At 37.9% G+C, this 19,858-nt stretch overlaps 1 protein-coding gene across 1 annotated transcript; it reads right to left on the bottom strand.

Annotated features, from left to right (window-relative positions):
* Positions 1 to 8,311: 8,311 nt before the first annotated feature.
* Positions 8,312 to 17,818, bottom strand: LOC121417125. The gene is made up of 4 exons (XM_041610707.1): positions 17,732 to 17,818; positions 10,914 to 10,996; positions 10,217 to 10,357; positions 8,312 to 9,628 (listed from the first exon to the last, which is right to left on the bottom strand). The coding sequence occupies exons 1-4, from the start codon at positions 17,739 to 17,741 to the stop codon at positions 9,398 to 9,400; spliced, it is 465 nt and encodes a 154-aa protein (XP_041466641.1). The 5' UTR covers positions 17,742 to 17,818; the 3' UTR covers positions 8,312 to 9,397.
* Between the last annotated feature and the right edge of the window lie 2,040 nt (positions 17,819 to 19,858).

Here is a 19,858-nt window from a genome sequence, read left to right as displayed (position 1 = left end):
TGAGCGTTTGCGGGGTACGGTACGTGGGCCTGGGGGTCGATCTTGGATATCTTGAGCGAGACAGCCCGCAATTGGGGGATCAGGGGTCCGTTGCATAGACCGGGGACAAGGTAGACTTTTTTCATTGATCATAGTAGTCTACTTCAGGGTGACCAGACGTCCTGTATTTCCCGGGATCGTCCCGTATTTTGCTCCTTTGTCCCGTCGTCCCGACAAACCTTCCCGGGACGCCTATTTGTCCCGTATTTCAGAATATTGAACAAAATTTAGTAAAAACATAAAGTGACAAATTTTCATCAAAATAACCGGGCAAAATAACCAACATAATTATGACGAAGCAGAGACTATACAATAAAATCGAGAACTGTAAACTTTCGGGAAGTTCTGCGGTAATAAAACTGGCCTCCTGCCTGTGTGTGACAGGCTACTAGCTAGGCATGTAGGATCGGAGCAGATTCTCAATGGTGCAAACAATCTCACACGATAAACAGTTTTTCCACCAAAATAATCACAAAATCGGCGGGAAATATTCATAATCATATTATGGATTATCAGATTACTGATATGGAGATGTAATCGGAGGAACAAGTTATTGAGTTTTCATAACTAGATCTAGTTGTTTCAACTTTCGTTTTGAGTCTTGTGATCTGTGCGAACTTACAATGGGATGGGAGAGATGTCTGTGTATGATGCCGCAATGTTTCATCTAATTATTAATTTTGACCATGTTACACTTTAAAATTTTATTCATTTCCAAAACATTACATTTTCTCAATTTTAAAGAAACATTAAAAACAACAAATATTATTATGATTTTTGTTTGATTAGATTTTTTTTACTTGAAACTTGAACTTTCGTCCTCTTTCTTTTCTATCATTCTTTCTTCATCCTTCTATCCGTCCTGATTGCCGTTTTTGTTCTTTACTTTCCTGGTCCTTTTGTCTCTCTCTCTCTCTCTCTGTTCACTTTTCTTTCTTTCCTTCTCTCTCTTACTTTTTTCCTTCTTTTTTTTTAAACTTTCCTTTGTATTTCCTTTATTCCTTCTTTCCTGAAACTTTTCTTTGCGTCCTTCGATCTCCCTTCCTCTCCGTTTTCTTTTCGTTCTTTCTCTCCTTTATTTTCTTACTTTTTCATTCTCTCCTCCATTATTCCCTCCCTCTCTTTCACCCTTTCATTCTTTATTTTTTCTTCTAATTCTTTCCCTTATTATTTCTTTCCCTTCCTTCCTTTCTTCCTTCCTCCCTTCCCCTTTCGTCTTTTCTTCTATCTTTCTTTCAAAGAATGAAGGAAACATTTTAATTTCCTTCATTCTTTCTTTTCTCCTTTTATCTTACCTTTTCCTTTCTCTCCTTTATTTTTTTTTCTTTCACACATTTATAAATCTTCCCTTCTTTTCTTTTTTTTTCTTCCTATATTCATTTCAAAGAATGACGGAAACCTTTTTTTCCCTCTTTTATTATTTTTTCATCCTTCTTTTATATTCTAACTTTCTTTTATTTCTTTTTTCCTTTCATTTCTCCCTTTATTTTTTTTCTTTCTTTCTTCGCAATTCATCTCTTTTCTTTCGCCTATTCTCTCCTTCATCTCTTCCAATTCTTTATATTTTTTTCATTTTCCCCTTTATTTTTTTCTTCTCAATTCATCTCCTTTTTCGTCTATTCTTTCTGTTTTTCATTCTTTCGTTCACCCTCCCTTCCAATTCTTTATATTTTTTCACAAGTCTAACATTGTGGCCTTTTTGTTGATCTATTTTTATTAAGACCTGGCTCGGTCCATCCGCTCGTGCAGCGTGCTTTGACGATTGTCCCGTATTTCATTTGTGAAATCTGGTCACCCTGGTCTACTTTGAAATGAAATATCAATCGTGCATATAAACTGGCATATTTATGATCGAGGTCATCCCCTCATCCGAGATTATTTTCTCCTTTTTTTTAATTAGAAGAAAAAATAGGGTCGAATACAATTAAGGCTCACGCTAGGGTTTGGGTTTGTATTCAATTGGAATTTTGTAGGGCGGATCTGCACGGATCCAGGATTTTCACCTATGCAAAAAGAGAGTTCACCTGAAGCTAAGTAGTACCCTAAAAAATATAATTCTTAAAATAAAAAATTACAATGGGTGGGGCACGGCATGCACCCCCCTCCCCCTCCCCAGATTCACTCTTGGTAGACACAGCCCATAGGTATCAAGGACTTTCATTATTTATAGGCTTCTAAATCTGAATTTGTAGTCTTGATTTAGAAATTACCACTGACACAGATTTAGCTCAATTCTTTTCTCTCGTGACATCACTTTTTTAATTTCGCATATATCCCAAATTACCCCCCCCCCCCCTCTCTCTCTCTCCTCACAAGGCAAGCTCACCTCTTATAGGGCACATTTTGAAATTAAAGAATGAATGGTAAATAGAGCCGAGCACAGAAAATATAGAGGGTCAACATGGCCGAGGGTTCACTAGTCGAGTGTTTAACGGTTTGTCTACATCAAAATATTTTTTTTCCGTTTTAATAGCCTGGTGCCTGTTGCATAAAACTTTATATAAGAATTTGCAAAAAAAAAGTTAAAAGCTACTGAAATCTTTCATTCTGATTGGCAGATTATAAATTTGTTAGACATTGTGCATTTGTTATTAAAACAAGTCGAAATGGGACCCAGATCTTTGATGCAATCTGAAATAATATAACCTGCAATTATTTCAACAAATTTCATGTGCATAGAAAACATAAAAACGTATGCAGATTCCAGGCATAAGAACTATTAACAGGGGCCACGGAAACAGGGGGGGGGGGGGGGGGGGGCTTCAGCCCCCATGCTTTTTTTCCATCACCGTTCACAAAAACGTAAAAATTATCATCTGAATAAGATTTTTTGCATGGTCAACTCCCCCCCTCCCCCCCCCTACTTTCAAAACTGTTCCGCTGCTTCGATCTGATCAAAGCAGACAATAATTTGATGTAGACAAAACAATGGTTGGGTTTGTGGACCCTCCAAATCAAGAACTTGCTGAGGCCAAGAACATCACACAACAGATAAGTATTTAGTTCTACACATTCATTTAATAATTGCAATAAATATGAAAATACACATTCTGTCTACAAATACACTTATATGGCAATAACATGATCATACAGAAACAGATATCACTCAAGGTTTTATTTTTTTGCTTTTGATAAAACACCTGAAAAAAAAATTATTTGATTCTCGCTTTTCCCCAAAAAATATGTTGGTCTCCTTTTGGATACATGTTTGCAGTTTTATACTCAGTGCTCTCTTAATTATTACATGTGAAATGTGAGCAAATGATGGAAGAGAGACAAAATAAACTGAAGAAATTAATACCATTTCCAGTGCAGTATGAGGGGTCAAAAATATAGAGAGGATGGGGAAAGAGAGAAATAGAAGCAGAGAGAGAGAGTGAGAAAGGAGAGAAAGAGACAGACTGAGAGAGTAAGAAAAGGAGATAAAGACAGGGAGAGTGAGGAAGAGACAAAGCGAGACAAAAATTGAGAAAGGAGAGAAAAAGACAGAGTGAAAACGAGAGAAAGAGAGAGACACAGACAAGAGAGATCGAAGGATACAGCCAGACATGAAGTAGAATTTTTTGTACTGGATGTGCATGTTTATGAAGTGAAAAAGAATACAAAACAAATACCTACAAATTTAAACAAAAATTTAGCACAATTAACATTTTTTGTTCCCATTGAACTCCATTCATGGCAAGAAATTATTTGATAACAAGCGTATAAATGCCCAATAAAGGAATGTATTGTTGTATTTCAGTTAATTCTGTATAACAGTAAAACCAAGTATGACAAGATAAATAACACTAAATTAATCTGAAATTAAACTGTGATTACCAATATGCAAACATGTGTGACAGATGTCAGACTAGGTTGAAAGTTCTATTACACAAAGATACAATTTCACTTTTTACGATTTTATATGTATTCAGCTTAGGGCTACATGTAGCTCTGACTTGCACATGCTTCTACATAGTATATCAAGTACACAATGTAACATACCGGTATATCACAAATAGCAGTTACGTACAAGCTGTATGATTGCATACTACTTTGTTAGTATTCTGCAGGCACAGACCCTAGTTTCTCCAATTTTCATAATGCAGAGTCTGGAGTAGTGAGACTAGTATGTGCTATGGCTGGCTCTACATATTTGACAAGGACAGAGCCTTTGGCATCTAGTCTTCAATCTAGACACTGTGGACTGTATTCTGAAGTTGGGTTTAATTCAAATTCTGGTTTTAAATCGTGGTTTAACTATGGAAAGCCAGTTGTTACATAAATCTATAACAGTAGAGGTTCAATGTATCAGCTCATTTGACTCCCAAAAAATTATAACTGCCTGGGAAGGATAATTATGACAGTTACCTTTACCATTAAAGAATTAGTAAAGAGCACAGTAAACATGAGAAGCATTCACTGTAAAAAAAATAATGATACGTTTGGCTTTCCATAATTCTAGCAAAGAGTTAGACCACAGTCTAAGTTAAACCCGACTTCAGACTACGGGCCCAAATATTTTGTTAAAAGGTCAAATCTTAATCAGTGCTTGCAGGCTACTTTGTTGGCTCATGCCTAAAATAAGCATCCATCAAGAAAGCCAATCTAAAATATGATTCATTATGTTTCTAATGCATAATTTGTCTAGTAATTTTTTTCTAAAAAGTCACTCTTTTATGCATACTGCTTTTAAAATGGTATTTGACTCTTAAACCTGACAAAAGTAACAAATGTTTAGTCTGGGGCAAATGAACTACACTAGCACAAGTGCTTCATATCATAAACTGGCAAGTATAGCGGTACAAACAGCATTACAATAAAGTGTGAACATGACTAGGATGAAACCCTGTTTCTTCAGTTAGAATGATAGTAACATGCATACACCCTGTTCATACTATCCATTTGGAATGAGTGAAATTTTTATCACAAGTGAGTATTCACACAAGACTAGCATACATAAAACTTGTTTAAATTTCAGGTAAAGACCCTAAATTTCAATCTGGGGCAAATGAACTACAATAGCACAAGTGCTTCATATCATAAACTGGCAAGTATAGCGGTACAAACGGCATTACACTAAAGTATGAACATGACTTAGATGAAACCCTGTGTCTACAATTAGAATGATCATAACATATACAAAAACCCTGTTCATACTCTTCATCTGATTGGATCAAACTATGCTAGCCTGACGTAGTCTGCAGGCACAGACCCTAATTGGAACATTGATCAACAACTGGGTGTTCACACAAGACAAGGCGCACACAGATAAAACCTGCTGTTTCAATTTCCTGAGCGAGAGGGCCTTCACTACACACATGATTGGTGGAGTACAGCAAGTCTGCATATGCCGACTTAACCTAAGACAAGATTGTAGGCTGCGTATTCAGACCACTGAACTCAAGTGAAGGGTTTGCACAGCAGACTAGGCCCGACCCTTGATGTGCATATCTGAGGCTGAAGGAGGAGACAATGGGATCCTACACGAGTGCTCCGGTTCCAGCAGGATTTCCACAAGCACACGTCAACTTTTCATGGATTGTATGTGGTGCTAATATATGCCAATACATGTTCGTCCGGCAATCTCCTGAAAGTCATACGATCATTCACATCATCTTTGTGCACATGGTACGCACCATGGGCCCGTAACACTAAGGTTAGCGACGTACGCTTGATTTTCACAATTGATTGTACATTGTAGTCAATGCAATCAATCATAGAAAAATGTTTTACGATCATTGCTAAACTTTGTGTCACGGGCCCCATATTGCGATTTCTCTCATTGTGCGTACCTAACATCACATATAACGCAGAAGCAAAAAGCTACTTTATTATCATTGAAGAGATGGTATGCACTAGATCAGGCAATCTCGCCAATATGAACAGGGTCATTATAGCATTTAAGATGATACATACCGTGTATATTGAATACTCTATGCTGTGAAAAACATGAATACTATATGCTGAACATGAGAATGAAACAATGATATGTGTAATACAACTACACAACAATACTTGTACAAATCACAAATGCTATTTCATAGTTTTATACAGTTCTTCAATTCTTACAGATACAAATAATAATATAGGGTATTTATATTGCGCACATATTCACCTTATTAGGTGCTCAAGGCCCTCCTATATTACCCGGCTAAGCTAGGCGTTTACAGCGCACACAGCTTCTTGAGGAATTACTTCATACCGGTACCAAAAAAAATCATCTAATTGACCAGCATCCCCCAAACCATCAATAGGTCGCCTGGGAAAGTTCTCTGTATACAGCAAAAATAGGGATTTGGTCTACACAAAGCAAACAAGTTTAAAAGTCAGCTAATTTGAAAGAATGACTCTTCTTCAGACGGTCCAAATTTCAAGTTGTACAGCTGTATATAAAACAGAATGCAAGAATTTCTTTGACACAAGCTTCTGAAGACTGCTTGCAAACTTCAATGAATTTGCACGGGGTGCGTTCTCATAAATCGCTTAGTTTCGTCTACATTCAGTCAAGTAATTTTATGGGTTATTGTTGATCAATTCATATACAAGTATTATTTTAAAGCTTGTGTATAGTTTTGGTAAATCCACCAAAATGCACCTATCACTATTCCAATTCATTGCTAGCTAATATGAATGGATATGCCCTATAACAGTTATGATGTGGAGGATATGAAATGAAAATGTGTTTTACAGGATAAATTTTGCGATTTTACATGGAAATTTAACTTGATCGGGTCACCTGATCAAATTAAAATATCTGTGTGTTTTTGTCTTTCAATTAAATCCTATTCCAAATCATGGAATGGGCTGAAACTTTCAAGATATGTTCTTTGTCTGTAACTTTTGGATATCTAATCACTAAATTTATAAGATAAGTGCTTGAATGCCCATTTTTAAAATTTAAAACAAGCATTGCCGAGAGAGGGCGCTATATATCCAAGATTTGAATATTTGAAATTTTCTCAGAGAAGTGCAGTTGGAAAAATATCTAACGGTCTCTACGCTTCAGTAAGACTGTCATATTAGATGATATTCGATTATCAATCACATTATTGACCCTTTACCAAAGCTATACACAGGCTTTAAAGCTTAAGATGTGCTTTTACAAACTCAATAAAAATCTTTAAATTCAGTTTGGGCTACTTATTGTTGGTTAATTTGGTTTTGGGGTGACTGGTCATATATATGTTTCTGATACAGGTTGATGGCAGTGACTACTGTCCTGGGGGGGGGGGGCACAGGCCGGATATCCCCCTACCGGATGGACAATGTGATGTTATGAATCTGTAATAGCTCTATGCCTGGATAAAAATTGAATCTTCCACTGGTTGAAGTTTGCAGCCTCATAAAGGCTCACCAAAAACAGGAAAATTCATCCGGATCGTGAAAAAAAGGTTTTCTCAAACTGTAGTATTGAATCAAACATTTCTAGATTAAAATGATAGATGTAGACTGGTAGATCCAATGGGGCGCAGAAACCAATGAATACCGGTGTGCCTAATCCTTCAACGAGGTTACGGGGGGGGGGGGGGGGGGGGGGGGGGGGGTTCATTGAAGTAAAACAAAGCATATGTTATATCACATCATCACTTGCTATTTCAGATAAATATTGGCAATCTAGGCTGGTCATTTAAGTAACACATGTACTGGTACGGTACTACACAAATACATTACACATAATTTATACTATGTACATTCTAAACAAGAACATTAGAATTAAATGACATGAATGAATTTGTACACATGAAATATACAAACTGGCACATGCTAATGTACAAATTAACCCAATCAATGAAAACAAAACTGCATGAATTATATCGTAGGGTTTGAAAATAATCACCTACTTGTGAGGTACTTCCTACAATATATATAGAAATAAAAATTAAATGATCTGAACATGATACCTCAATTTCTAATACTTACAACAGACAGTTAAAAAAAATCAAATGTTAACTTTGACCAGTTTGTCTCAACACTAAAACTGTAGCATTGGTATAGATAGACAAGGGTGGAAAATATGTAAACAATACACATAAATCTATACAGTTAGATCACAAATTAAAAATAACATAAAATTCATAATCTAGAGAACCTAGAGTATTCACGATTGTTTGATTGAATAAGTTCCACTGTCATGATTTGATATATTGACCTTATAATGGGACACAAGTTAATATGCCAACAATATTACTGTCATAATCCAAGGTCAAATGAAAGTAAATGTGGTGTGTTTTTGAAGGTTAATATCTTCTTTCTTCCTTACCATCCATTAATTTCATTATTTTATTTCAAAACCTTTAAAAAATATATCGTAAATCGAAGTACCCTTCAATTAATTCACATACATATCATAAATCTTTGGTAAGGATTGGTGTTGAAAAAAAGTGGACATTTCCTACTTTTAACAAAATTATCATAACATTTATTTTGTTTATTCTTTTTTTTTTCATTTGTTTCAAAACCTTTCAAAATATATTATACATGGAACAGTCTTCATCTTCAATTAATTCATGTACATATCATAAATCTTTGGTAAGGATTGGTGTAAAAAAAAGGAGAAAAAAAGAGCAAGTTCTTACATTTAACAAATCATAAAATTGATTTTTAATTATTTTTTGGTTGAAACAGTGCTTTCAAGGAAAGGAGTGTTATAAATTAAGCTTCCTTCAGTCCCTTTAAAAAATAGAAGATTGCTCTGTGAACAAGAATCACTAATAGTTCATTGTGTGTTTAAGTAGGACAGCCAATTTAAAAAGTATACTTTTTATGGACATGCTTCATAAATCTTCTATAATCTAAGCTGTATGAGAAACAAAATATTGTTTCTTAATCACTTTAGAACTACTAAAAAAAGTATTAAGACAGCCCAATTTTAACCGAAGTAGCACCAAAATAAACGAGTGATATATCAATTTTCAGCAAAACATTCTTAGGGTGGGACCATTAGCAAGGTATAGAGAGAGGGGAAAACCCCAGTAATTATGGCGAAAGAATGGGCTTGAGAGAAAGACATAAACAGTGCTGCAAAAACTTTGCAAACGACTTGCAGGTCAGTCATACGATCTAAAAAGATCAATCTCAAATCTTGTCATTGGCTGCAAATTTGCAATCGACCACTGCATGGTGTGCTTGTTGCAACAAAAATTCTAGTTGATTTTTAGCTCGGCAATCAATTACAAATTTGCAATTGATTGACACTTGGTTTCTTGCATCATTCCTATAAACACAGAGAATGAGAGAAGAGTGAATGTATAGAAAGAGACACATAATAACTTTCACAAAATTGGACCAAACTTGAACCAAAAATGGAAGTAATGTAAAAAAAAACAATTCTATAAAACCTATTTTCACCACAAGAGGGAGCCCTGTAGAGAACCGCCTATCGGGGGCGTGTGAGGAGGGTGAAATTGAAGTGCCGCGTCTCGGGAATCGGATGCGAGACCTCGCCGAATGCTATCTTTTCGGTCTGCGAGAAAATGATCATCGCGGCGGTCAGGAACGCGATCCAGAGGAAGAATCCGATGGCGAGACCCACGTAACAGAGGCGCCGGGTCGTACCCGAGGCCCGCTGGGCACCGATGATGTCACCTACGGATGCACGATCACGAACCTGTGGAAGGAAACAGGTTTTAAAAGATATTTTTTTTAGAGACTTTGATGTACCACTGACAGGCAGCTTCGGTGGACTGGACTGCCTGCTTCAACTCAGCCTTACTTTAAGCCAACCAGATACAAGGATTTCAGTACATTATAACAAAAAGGCTCTAATACAAATAACTTGGTTCCAAATTGCATTTGAAATTTGCAACTTATCTCTTTGTTTTTTTAATTTCAGGGGCAGGGGGGACGGGGGGGGGGGGGGGGTGACCAGCAAAGCCCATTTCCCCATGCTTTGGTAGAGTTGGGAACAGACATTGACTAGAGTTGGTCTCATGTAAAGATAGAGAGCACATCATGAAACTTTGGAAGAGTTTCATAACAACTTGTTACAATAACAAATTTACAGTACCAGTTAAAAGCTACTGAAATCCTTTAATCTGATTGGCTGATAGAAAATTTGTTAAAGAAATTGTGCACTTGTTAATATAACAAGTCTTTATGAAAGCGGATCCAGAAGTCAGTGATTTTTGCTATTTTCTCTGAGCCAATCAGATGCAAGGATTTCAGTAGCTTATAACTCAACGGATCTCGATCTCACCTGTCTGGACTTGAGGATAGCGACAAGTCCAATGGGAGGAAAGAAGACCAAGACGAAGATGGCTAGACCCAGATAGTCCCTGCACGGAGGACCATTGTACTGTACCCCTATGACAGAGATATTGGACACCACTGGCCGTACCTGGAATTAAAAGAAACAGAGAGAAAGGTTTCATTCAATATCATATTTTTTGTTTTAAGCCTTAAAGCATGGCATTATTATCAGCCTTTTACAGCAACACCAAATTAATATTTTTATTTTGAAGGGCGACCTTTCACAACTTACTGGCCAACTCTGCATTATTATGATATTAGCTTCAACATGGCAATGAAAGGGGATCTTTCACAGGCTCTCTTTTTATTTTCCATGGCTTTTTTACATTTCAGGGGCAAAATCACATGGAGGCCCTATGTAGATTTTTCTGTTATATTATACTCACTACACCGACCACTTATTTCCTTCTAACATGTTTTAGGTATGCTTCCAGAAGTTCAAGGCATTCCCTTTTTAAAAAAATAGACATTAAATTAATGACCATCATATTTTAGAAACCAAAATTCACTTCCAAATGTAAAAGGGAAAGTGAATATACATATACATCATAATTTGCATAGCCCTGTGGTGGGAGATTAACTGTTTTCAGAGTTGGTTGCCCCCACCCCTTCTGTTAATTAAATAATAAGCAAATTAGACTTACTGCTTGGGTATATACTCCAGGGTACGATGCGTAAGGTGACCGCATACCATGATGGAAGTTGTTCTCTTGAAGCCTTGTGTATGCTGCAAGAAAATTTCAAAGAAAAAAAAATACCTTCTGCAAACGTATCACAATTCACACAAAACAGCAACACAATTTCAAGACATGTTGCAAAACTTTGAAAAAGCCTATAAAAAATCAGTGGTATGATAAGCTAATTGAACATTCCAGGGGGAGGAAATTGGAGATTTCCAATTACTGGTATATGAAGCAAACAAGTGAAATATCAATGTTTTAAAAACAATATATTCCACAATCCATCTTCAATATCCATAAAATAATTTCACATTCTTCCCAAGTTTGTCCTTACCCTCAATTTCATTAAATTTGTTTTTTGTTTCTATATGTATGGAATCTAGTTTCGGTTTGGGGGCATACACTGCAGAGAGCAGGCTTGGCAGGGAGGACACTAATTTTTACACTCAATTTATCGTTACATATTCAATTGCAATATTTATCTCCATACTCTCCTTGAACAAGAAAGAAAACAACAAGACAAGTCAACAACTGAACAAGGCCAGGTTATAATAATATAAAGAGCTCTATTCCAAACATGATCATTTCCTGCCCATGAGAGGTTAAAGTCAGGTAAAACTGACATGTATTCAGGGGCGGATCCAGGATTTTGAAATAGGGGGGCGCCAGCGGCGAGGGAGCGAAGCAACCGAGCGGGGAGGGTGTGGGAGGGGGATCCCCCCCTCCCACGGCAAGGACTTTTTCAAAAAATCATGTCCAAAATTCGTATTTTGAGAGAGCACCTTTAGAAGAAAAATACACACTTAACCCTAAAAAGACTGGGGGGCTGATTCAGCCCCCCCCTCGACATTTTTCGCGATAAATCTGCTGCGCAATTTTTTTTTACCGTGTCGCTCGTTGACTTTTTACTTTCAAGTTTTGCGCAACTTTTGAGACCAAAATTGTGACCCCGGGTACGCGGTTCCAAAATTACACAACATTTCGTAAGTGCATGCAGACCCAAAATTACTCAAAAACGTGAATTTGTGTACAAATCCAATGCAAATAGTGTTCTTAGCCAAAATTCATAAATGTATCATTATATTTCCTTTTACTTTTTATAATCAATTAATTTTATCTTGTTTATGGTCAAAATAAAGTCCCCGACAATTTCCATTGAAAAAACAATAAAAAACAAAAAGTCGAAAAACAAAGAAATACATAAGAAATTTAGAAAACAATAGAATACATAAGAAAATAAATTTGATTTTGAATTTTTTTTTAATCAATTTGATCAGATGCCTATCTAGAGTATGTGAAACAAAAATTAGCATTTCAGGGGCATTATTTTATTAATTAGAACAAACTTATGATTTTACGCATAAATTATAGCATAATTAATGAGACATGAGATTTTTTGCCGAATTTGATGTTATAGTTTTGTAGATAATGCCATGGGTAACGCGTGTGCCAATTTTCGTCGCGATCGCGCGATCAACAGCCGAGATCATAAGGGGGGCTGAATCAGCCTCCCCCCCAGTCTTTTTAGGCGTTGAAATAGCCCAGTCTATTTAGGGTTAAATCACTGTAACTTCATGAATAAAAGACACATACTGACTCATTTAGGAGCTGGTTTCCAGTCACACACCGTATAAGCGGTCATTCAAAACATACATTTGGCAAAGGCTTTTCACTTGCTTGCATCGTGTGATTGAAACGTCAAAATTAAATGATACGAAACTGAGACTTGTAATCGATAAGTTCCGAATAATCCATTCTCTTTATTGTCATTTGTGTATTTACATTGTGTATTTCAAACGAGAATTGTTTAGTCGTATGGCAACATGCATAAAATTTGGTTCTTTTTTCCCCAAAATGCACAGCAAATTGTTACAAACTACAGAAAAAAACGACATCATCTTCTGGTAATCAACCTAATTTTCCCTCGTATTATTTTCAAATCATCTTCAATAATCCAGTCATTCTGCACAACCTCAAAGTAATATGATGCTTCTTAAGGGGATTCTCATCATTTTTATCGTTTACGTTCAAAGTCTCTCATCGCGTTGCCATCTTAACTTATGACCAGCCAGGATGAAATTGTATTTATTTTAACATAAGATAATCAATTTTTACGAAGCACTTGTTAAAACTATACCACAAATAATTAAATAAGGTCAATGATAAAATGCTAGAAAATACATGTAAGGAGCTTTGATATCCAGTCCATAATTGTATAAGTTATAACTATCAGTGGCAGAAAATGTAAAATAAACCCAGGCTCGTCTTCGGTATACAGAGTTCAGAAGGCAATTTGTAAGCTTTTCATTTATGAAATTACAACTTGTTTAGACCATGAATTCATATAGGCTTCCAATTTGATGTTTTTTCTACATGTTGAATCAATGTATACTAGCTTTCCAACCAACAAAGTAAATGTTGTAAACTGTATTGATTGCCTTCTGTTGGGGGACGGGGGACGTGTTCTCCCTCAAATATTTCGGGGGAGGTCGTCCCCCCCCCTAGATTTTTAAAACTACATTGTATTTAAGCTTGTAACCGATTTTGCAATCGGCAACCGATTTCATTCGATTTCACAACAATCGGCGATCACCTGCCGATCTTCGATCATGCCCCTTGAAGGAAAAAATCGGATATAAAAAATCGGCATAGATCTAGTTACAGTGCAGTCAGAACATATTTCAAGATTGTTCTATTTAGAGCTTGTTAACAATGGAATAGTTCGAACAATCAGATTCCTGGAATGTCAGAAAAGAGTCGCAACAATTTGACCTACTTATGACCTACCGGTAGCTGCGCTGACTGGTATGGTGGGAGTGGAACTTTAGATGAATGTATTGTATAATACAAAAAAGGAACATGTACTTGTACTGGGATTGTCATTTATCCCGCCCATGAGTGCACACAAAGGCCAATAGCAATGAAGTTTGAGAGCTGTGTGTGACCGCATGGGTGCATGAATATTACATGCATTATGTATGCTAGTGCTTATGCTGATAAATCCCGCCCATGAGTGCACACAATGGCCAATAGCAATGGAGTTTGAGAGCTGTGTGTGACTGCATGGGTGTATGACTGCATGAATGTGTTGTACGCATTATGTATGCTAGTGCTGATAAATCCCGCCCATGAGTGTATACAATGGACGAATAGCAAGGGAGTTTGAGAGCTGTGTGTGACCGCATGGGTGCAAGAATAAACATGCATTATGTATGCTAGTGCTTTTGCTGATAAATCCCGCCCAGGAGTGCACACAATGGCCAATAGCAATGGAGTTTGAGAGCTGTGTGTGACCGCATGGGTGCATGAATATTACATGCATTATGTATGCTAGTGCTTTTGCTGATAAATCCCGCCCATGAGTGCACACAATGGCCAATAGCAACGGAGTTTGAGAGCTGTGTGTGACTGCATGAATGTGTTGTAGGCATTATGTATGCTAGTGCTTACGCAAATCCCGCCCATGATGAGTGTATACAATGGACAAATAGCAAGGGAGTTTGAGAGCTGTGTGTGACCACGTGGGTGCATGAATGTGTTGTACGTATTATGTACGCTAGTGCTTTCGCTGATAAATCCCACCCATGAGTGTATACAATGGACGAATAGCAAGGGAGTTTGAGAAAAGTGTATGATTGAATGCTGTGTTGTATATATGCTAATAGGTCCATGATGCTAGTGATTGCCCTGCTTAAATCCCGCCCATAAGTGCACACACGACCAAGGGACGAATAATTGCAAGGGAATTTGAGAGCTGTGTGTGTGCATGGATGAGTTGCGTGTTGTACGTGCCAAAAAGTATAAAGTAAAGAATTTTGCGCTAGCCCGTTCATGTCTGGGCGGTACCAGTTTTCGGCTCTGCCCCAAAACTATCTTGAATTGTGTGCTTGCGCGCATTTGGTAATTCACTGATATTGTTGAGAGGGTGGATATACGAAAGATCGATACTGAGGCGTGACTTAACTTTTTCGAGGACTGATTCGGAGAAATGATATACAAGTAAGCTATTTTCACAAAATGGGTGTACTTTGGAATGGATTTTGGGCGTGGCTGTAATCACATATTATAATGAGCGAACTGAGCTGAGCCGATCGTTCATTGACCTGTGATCTATGAGAATTATTTTCCTTTGCTCGGAAGATGCGTCATTCGGTTTTCTTTCTAATAACAATCACTCATTTTGTTGTAAAGCAGTAACACCTCAAAACCCTTTTAAAACATGTTCCAAACGATCGCGCATGTCGGCGACTTCCATTCCTAAACATTCGTCTTTGTGACTTTGTCAAGAAGATGCGCGCGACCGAGAACAAAAGTTTTATGTATTCCTTTATTTTTAAACATCGCCGATTCGATTTTCGATTCGATTTCGATTTTAGAAGCTTAACTGCCGATCCGATTTTCGATCTGATTTTTGATCCGATTTACAACATTAATTGTATTTTTTTTTCGATTTTGCTGGCAATTTTTTTTTAAAAGATATATTGTAATCAGCAAACCTATAGATTATCAAACATTAAAAATGGGGTAAGGGGGGGGTTAATGTCACAATTTCTACTTTTTAACAATACACAATGTGTCCTCGGGACGTTTTTCCCCAGCACGAAAGTATTTTTATTCTCCCCACCCCCCCCCCCCGTCACATAAAATCTTCGCTCCTTACGCTGACATATAGCTGCCTATACACAGCAAACGCGGAGTGGGGTCGACTAGTGATTGAGAATATACAATTTTGCTCCTTGATAATTCGTTGGAATGATTGCTTCGGCGAAACTTAGTTGGCGCCCTGGATAATATGCCTCTGAATCTACCAGAAAGTGTAAAAGTTAGTTTACATTAAATACAAATATGTCTGACCTATACATTTCAGTGAAAACGTACATGACCAAGGCAGAATGATAATGCTGCGCACGTGGCGCCCGATATAGGGCTTTATCTTTGAGTGAAGAATAATCTCGGGGATAGACATTATCATTCGCATCGTTGACACTTTCTCTTGCGATCTGTTACTTACAATTTACATGTATTTGCCATAAAGACGGACAAACGCATGTTACAAAAAACACAAAATTTCGGGAAAAAATGATATCCAATCCAACATCTTCACACTGGTCACTGCACTGCAACTCCCGATTACAAGTGGTGCAACTTTCCAACCAATCGACTTGCGCGCCCTGGAATTCCGGAATTTACATATTGCAATACAGTATGACAGAGGTGCATTTGTGCGAACACAAAGGCCATGAGCGTAAGTTAAAATATAGTTTTGACTAGATCTAGCCCTTGAAATTGACTACATTGTACCAATCCAGTAAATATAACCATCCAAAAAAAAAAAAAAAAAAATCCGGCGAAAATAGGGGGGCGCGCGCCGGGGCCCCCCTCTGGATCCGCCACTGGTATTTGCAGATTGGAAAATTAGGTGATCATATAGGCCAGGGGTTCTCAAACTACGGCTCGCGGGCCGGCCCGCAGAGCTTCTCAATCTGGCCCGCGAGACTCTGCTGGGGTTTTTAATCACTTTTAAGTCACAATAAGAAACATAGCTCAATAAGATTACATTGTGTAACCTTGTAGACCTTACCTTAATAAAAATAATGGCAGTCAAATTAATTTAACTTTTAAACAAAATTTATAGATCTGTTCGATCTACTTTTTTAATAGATGACCAGCACTGTTCTCATCTACTTTTTTAATAGATGACCAGCGCTGTTCTCACTATGTTTGGAATTACATACAGGTGCGAACGTGCATTTTCAACAATGAACATTTTAAAGAACAAAGTACCTTCGCAGGGGCCGCCGAACGGTTTTCAAAGTGGGGGACGGCTGGCCGTGCAAAAAAATTACAATCATATGGTCATTACGTTTTTGTACATGGTTTTGGAAGCCCCCCCCCCCCCCCCTGCTTGACCAGTGAACATTTGTACCAGTGCCTTCGTCTCGCAATTACACCTTTTGTGCCAAGGTTCAAGCAGCTTGTTGCTGACAGACTGTCACGTTTCCCATGTATTGAAAGTGACTAGGAGACTGACATCCTTGTTAGAGTGACGAGTCTACAACAGACATGCTCTATTATTCAATCTACTGTGACTACAAAAAATATTGATAATTCAAAACATTATCTGTCTCCCCAATACCAGGTTTGAATAGGTACAAATACGAATCTAGTTCCTTTTAACAAAGTAACAATGTGCTACAATTTTGTTATCATTAGTATTGACTCTTGTCTCTTGCTGTATTTTGAATTTTTTTATAATTTTGCCTGCGTTCTATACGGTATGAAACTATTAATAATTTGTTGGATTAAAATATGCTCCCATAATAAGGGCCAGATTGCACAAGAAAGCATCTAGGACCCCCGGCGACCGCAAGGCAAGGGTCTTTGCGAATCGCGCACATTTTTTTTGTCAAGTATCCACTTCACCCTGGCCCTTAGTTTCAGGTTTACTTGGAGTCTCATCTGGTCCCTCATGAAGAAAGGGTTTGAGAACCCCTGATATACCTAGCAAGGCAGGGGTACTAAAGAGGCATGATTTTTGGTAGGCCTAGCTAGGTCCAACATTTTTGAAATGGCTTCACTCACGCTGGACACACTCATTTATCGCACGCACTTGTTGTGTACATTGTCAATACAACTAGACCAGATCATGTTTCACGACAGTCCGTCCTAAAAACAACATATCTTCACATCATTTTCATCCTAGACATAACTCATTCATACACTGATATCATTGAAAAGATATTGATTCCATTTAATCAGCAAAATTGTATTATTCGACTTACGGGCAGACATTTTGTAATGTTTTTTCGTCCGGATCAGCTACAAGCTAACCTCTGTTCTCCATCCATCGCATATAGATCTTTATTTACACCCGATCGAAGGTGTTTACTATTAAAATATAGGTAAATTATGAAAGAATTTTAATAAATTGAGCATTATTTCGAGCAATTTAAACGATATTTTCATAATTTTACATATTTACGAATAACATTACAGCAAATATTATATCTATTACTATTATTTAAAATGGACTTATCACAGCCTAGCGCCTAGTAATATTTTGAAAAATCTTAATGTACACAATACCCCCGTTTATATAATAGAATAGCCCAACGTCATTGGTCGCTATATTATATACCTCGGCCTCAAACATGAAAATGGATGCATTTCACATCACAGGTTCGGGAGATGCCGCATGCATCTAATTTTCAGAGCAAAACGTCATTTCGAATGTGATTTGGAGATGGAGGACTAGGAGGAGGTCCGGATGTTTTGAGAGAGGGATATCGGGAGATGCCGCATGCATGGGCGGAAATCCCAGGGGACGTGTCCCCCTACCAAAAATAGTAGGGGGACACAATATTGTCCCCCTACTATTTTGGGGGTCTTTTGTGCAAAAGAAAAAAAGTCATTAAAAATAGAAATAAAACATGTATTTTGGACGAGATGACCTTACTCTATTTATTAATAATTTTTTTTTTTGCTTGTCAGGTCAGGTCGAAATGACCTGACAATTGGGGTGGTAAGCTTTTTCCAGCCCCTGGTCCCCCCCCCCCCAGTTGGAGAGAGATTTCCGCCCTTGGCCGCATGCATCTAATTTTCAGAGAAACTGTCTTTTTGAATGTGATTTGGAGATGATAGAGGTCCCGTTGTTTTGCGAAAGGGTTGCCCATTTACAAAGAAATGTTAACAGGGCCTAGAATTTCCATAGGTGGATTCGAGGCCGGGACCACCCCCCCCCCCCTATATATTGGCGGAGCAAAAAGAGAAGGTGAAAGGGGAAAGAAAATATTCAAAAAACAGAAAAGAAGAGAAAAGGAAAGGAGAAAAAAGAGGAGGAAGACGACGAATAAAATAAAGCAGGGGAAGGAAAAAAATTCATGTCACTAAAAAAAGAAAAATCGCTCGCACTTCTCGCTTGCATTTATTTAATGATGCTTGATGTAGTTCAATAGGCGGATATCAGCTTAAAATATAAAGGGATGAAAAAATGACTGTGGGAATAAAAAAAATGGCCAGTCAAGGGATAGTGGAAAGGGCGCCGTATTGTGAGGAGCGGAACAGTTTTCAAACTGGGTAGGCTGAGCTGTACTTGTCAGTTTTATAGCCATCTCCAAGGCCGAGCGAGACATACTAGGCCTATAGGTTAGTGCAGAAGCAAAAAAAAAGGGTTATTGCAAAAGGCTCTCTGAGGGAATGTGGGTAAGAGATATTTGAAGAGTTCAGATCATCCAATGAACGCATGGGTCTCCATACTGATCCTGAATCATACTCACAAGCCTAAAATTTGTCAAAATCAATTCAACCTCTATATAAGCCATAAAGGTAGCTATTATATTAACTTCTAGAAAATGACAAATTTTCGGAGCGGGTTTTTTTATTTGTCAGAATACAAATAGTTAGGTCCCCTTAAAACTGCAAAGCCTATATAAATAAAGCCTTTTTTCTGAGGGGCATTAGCGTACCTACGGGGGGGGGGGCAGAGGGGCCCCTCTGCCCCCCCCGGGCAGACTGCCCCGCCCTTGACGATTCAGAACCCATGCAAGCCAGGGGCGTATCCCTGCTCCCCCGGGCCCCCCGAAAAGTCACAACTCCCTGATGAGCCAAGTGGCCCGCTCCTTTGAACTTGAATTGACCGGGACTTGAAGACCCTTTTTTTTGCTTGTCATGTTTTTTTTTTCTATACGAAATGCTTTATCAATATCATATTTGCTCCTCCCCGATATCCCCGTACAGTTAACATCTTCCCGAAGTGCCCCCCCCCTCGGCCCCCCTTTCCCCTCGGGGAATTCCCTAATAATCCCTGGCAAAAGCTCGACTTTGTTTGGCAACGTCATCAAAACTATTGCGTAATGATCGACTGACGTGACTTGAAAATGGAAGAACTTGGATGATTATGATTGATAGGA

The sequence above is a fragment of the Lytechinus variegatus genome, chromosome 6, assembly GCF_018143015.1.
Source record: "Lytechinus variegatus isolate NC3 chromosome 6, Lvar_3.0, whole genome shotgun sequence".
NCBI classification, from domain to species: Eukaryota; Metazoa; Echinodermata; class Echinoidea; order Temnopleuroida; family Toxopneustidae; genus Lytechinus; species Lytechinus variegatus.
Note: the sequence above shows the minus strand (reverse complement) of the source record. Positions and strands in the feature narration are given on the sequence as shown.

What these genes read in the sequence shown, in the direction of transcription:
- LOC121417125 (XM_041610707.1), bottom strand. An exon ending in CTGGAGTATATACCCAAGCA is followed by an intron (nt 10,358 to 10,913) that starts GTAAGTCTAATT and finishes TTTTAATTCCAG; the next exon opens with GTACGGCCAGTGGTGTCCAA. An exon ending in CTATCCTCAAGTCCAGACAG is followed by an intron (nt 9,629 to 10,216) that starts GTGAGATCGAGA and finishes TTCCTTCCACAG; the next exon opens with GTTCGTGATCGTGCATCCGT.